General features: G+C 29.4%; 1 protein-coding gene across 1 annotated transcript in view; it reads right to left on the reverse strand.

Moving 5' to 3' along the window:
* LOC111631751 overlaps nucleotides 1-2274 on the reverse strand; it is an 8707-nt gene continuing 6433 nt past the window's right edge. Inside the window, exon 6 of the mRNA XM_023376057.1 lies at nucleotides 1-77. Within this exon, the coding sequence (XP_023231825.1) occupies nucleotides 1-77 (77 nt within the window). The remainder of the gene's footprint in view (nucleotides 78-2274) is intronic.

Raw genomic sequence — 2274 nt, forward strand, 5'->3', positions numbered from 1 at the left:
CTATCCCTGATCGTCCATTACAATTGATCGCCTTTTCTCATCCTCACTTTCTAACAAGGGAACTGTCGGAGTGTCTTCTAATAAATTTTAATAAAATTTAGTTAATAACTACGTTAAAAGTATACAAACTCTATTTTAAATTTGTAGCATTCACTAAAAGTGTTGATCAGAGTTATTAGCAATCAAATGTTGCACTACTTTATAGTAGTTTAACANGTCTGTCTTTTCATGATTACCAAAGTTTTGCTTTTGTCTGTTCTTGTTGCATCCAAATCATTTTTTCTAAGCCAACATTTAGTAAGTTTGATGTACTGTATTTACCGGCATCATATCCTTTCTTCCAAGTCGTCTGGTCTTTTCTGATAATTTTCCATCGGATGTATTCTTTTTCTAAAGAATCTAGCCCAGATATTCCTCTTTCTATTTCCTGGATTGAAGTTTCCCATGAACTTGATTCATGGGAAACTTCATAAAACACCAGACGACTTGAAAAAAAATGTGATGCCGGTAAATACATCAAACTTACTAAATGTTGGCTTAGAAAAAATGATTTGGTTGCAACAAGAGCGGACAAAAGCAAAACTTTGGTAATCATGAAAAGACAGACATATAATAACGCATTGGAGGATTATATTAAAAAACCGAATGCGAGAGTGTTGAAGCAAAGATTATTGCAAATCTTAAACAATATTTATTAATTTCAGAATTGTTATCATAGCAACTTTAAAAATGATGTAAATATATTAGAAATGCAGTTTCGGTTATTAAAAATTAAAACACAAACTTAAATAATTTATATTTTCGTTTTACTTATATCAAACTAGGACATCGCGCGATTTGGCGTATCGCGATAGAATTGAAGTGGAGCCGGATGGAAAGAAGCCATCCCTGCACCCAAGGGCGGATCTACATAGGGACTAATAGGGTTTAAGCCTATTAGTCCCTATTAGTACCCCAAGTGTCAAGGGCCCACAAAAATTGAATTATTATCATAAATACCTTTTCATAAATCATAATGAAAAAATATTAAAATAATTTTAAGTGAGCACTTACCGTATAGTAAAAAATAGTTAATATTAATAATATAATAATAATGATAAGTTATAGTATTATTCGTATTAAAAAAAATGGGGCCCCATTGGACTTCAATAAGCCCTAGGCTCGGAAAAACCTAGATCTGCCCCTGGTTGCGATGGCCACGCATTTGGTAAAAGTTGCCAACCTTAACGTCCAAAAGACTTCATATCACTTGTTTAAATAAAAAAAATCTTGTAAAAATGAGAGAATAATTGCTTTTAATTAAGTAGTCCCGTAAAAAAATGAATTAAACCAGGTTGAAAAAGTAAAGCTCAGAAAAAACATTTAAGTAGAGGAAACTTTTCACAATACGACTTGATATGTGAATAAAGTGCGCATTACACAGACTACAGTTACAGAAAATTTTGAATGAAGCAATGTCGCCACGATAATAAATAGGAAAAATAAACTTCAGCACAGTAAAGACTTCGAGCTGTACTTTGTGACTTGATTTTACTAAAATGTGTTTCGTGTATAGTTTGAAACAAACAAAAATCAGTAATTTTACTAAATTTGTAACAACTAATGATTGAGAATCTTAGTGAAATACCGACGGGGGTTATTTTTATAAGTTGCAAAATCCACGCGGGCGAAGCCGCGAGTACAGCTAGTTAAATATAAACACGTTGCTATTGTTCATGTGAAGAAATCAACCATAGGTCAAAAGCTTTACCATATGATTTTTCTAGATATATATTATTTAAAATACTTTAATTAATATCTTACAGTATTAAGTGAATGCAAAATTTAAAAAATAATTTTCTAAGTTTTCGGTCATTTTTACACACATACACATACACGTTTAATGTCATATATTGAAGTTTATTTAAAAACTTTTAGATGCTTATTTTGAGATCTTAAAATAGCTGAAGAAATATCTAAACGAGAATGAATATCATTTTGTCATTATTCTTGATTTTAGATATAATGAAATTTTTGCGAGGAAAAAAGAAAAAACCTCATACAAAGTGAATTAAACTTTAATTTTATTATCAATCAACCAATAAAAATTTCTTTATTTAATGATTAATTCATTAGAAACTTAATTTATATGACTTAAACAGATCATATATTTTATGAAAGAATAATTAAAGTTTTATAATAAATTTTAAAATAACTAAATTAAATCAATTCACAATTTATTGATTTGCAAATTTTAATTTTAAATTTCTCGAAATGCCCCGAGATTCATTTGTT

Source organism: Centruroides sculpturatus, unplaced genomic scaffold (genome assembly GCF_000671375.1).
Source record: "Centruroides sculpturatus isolate CEXI.00-Female unplaced genomic scaffold, Cexi_2.0 scaffold705, whole genome shotgun sequence".
Taxonomy (NCBI): Eukaryota; Metazoa; Arthropoda; class Arachnida; order Scorpiones; family Buthidae; genus Centruroides; species Centruroides sculpturatus.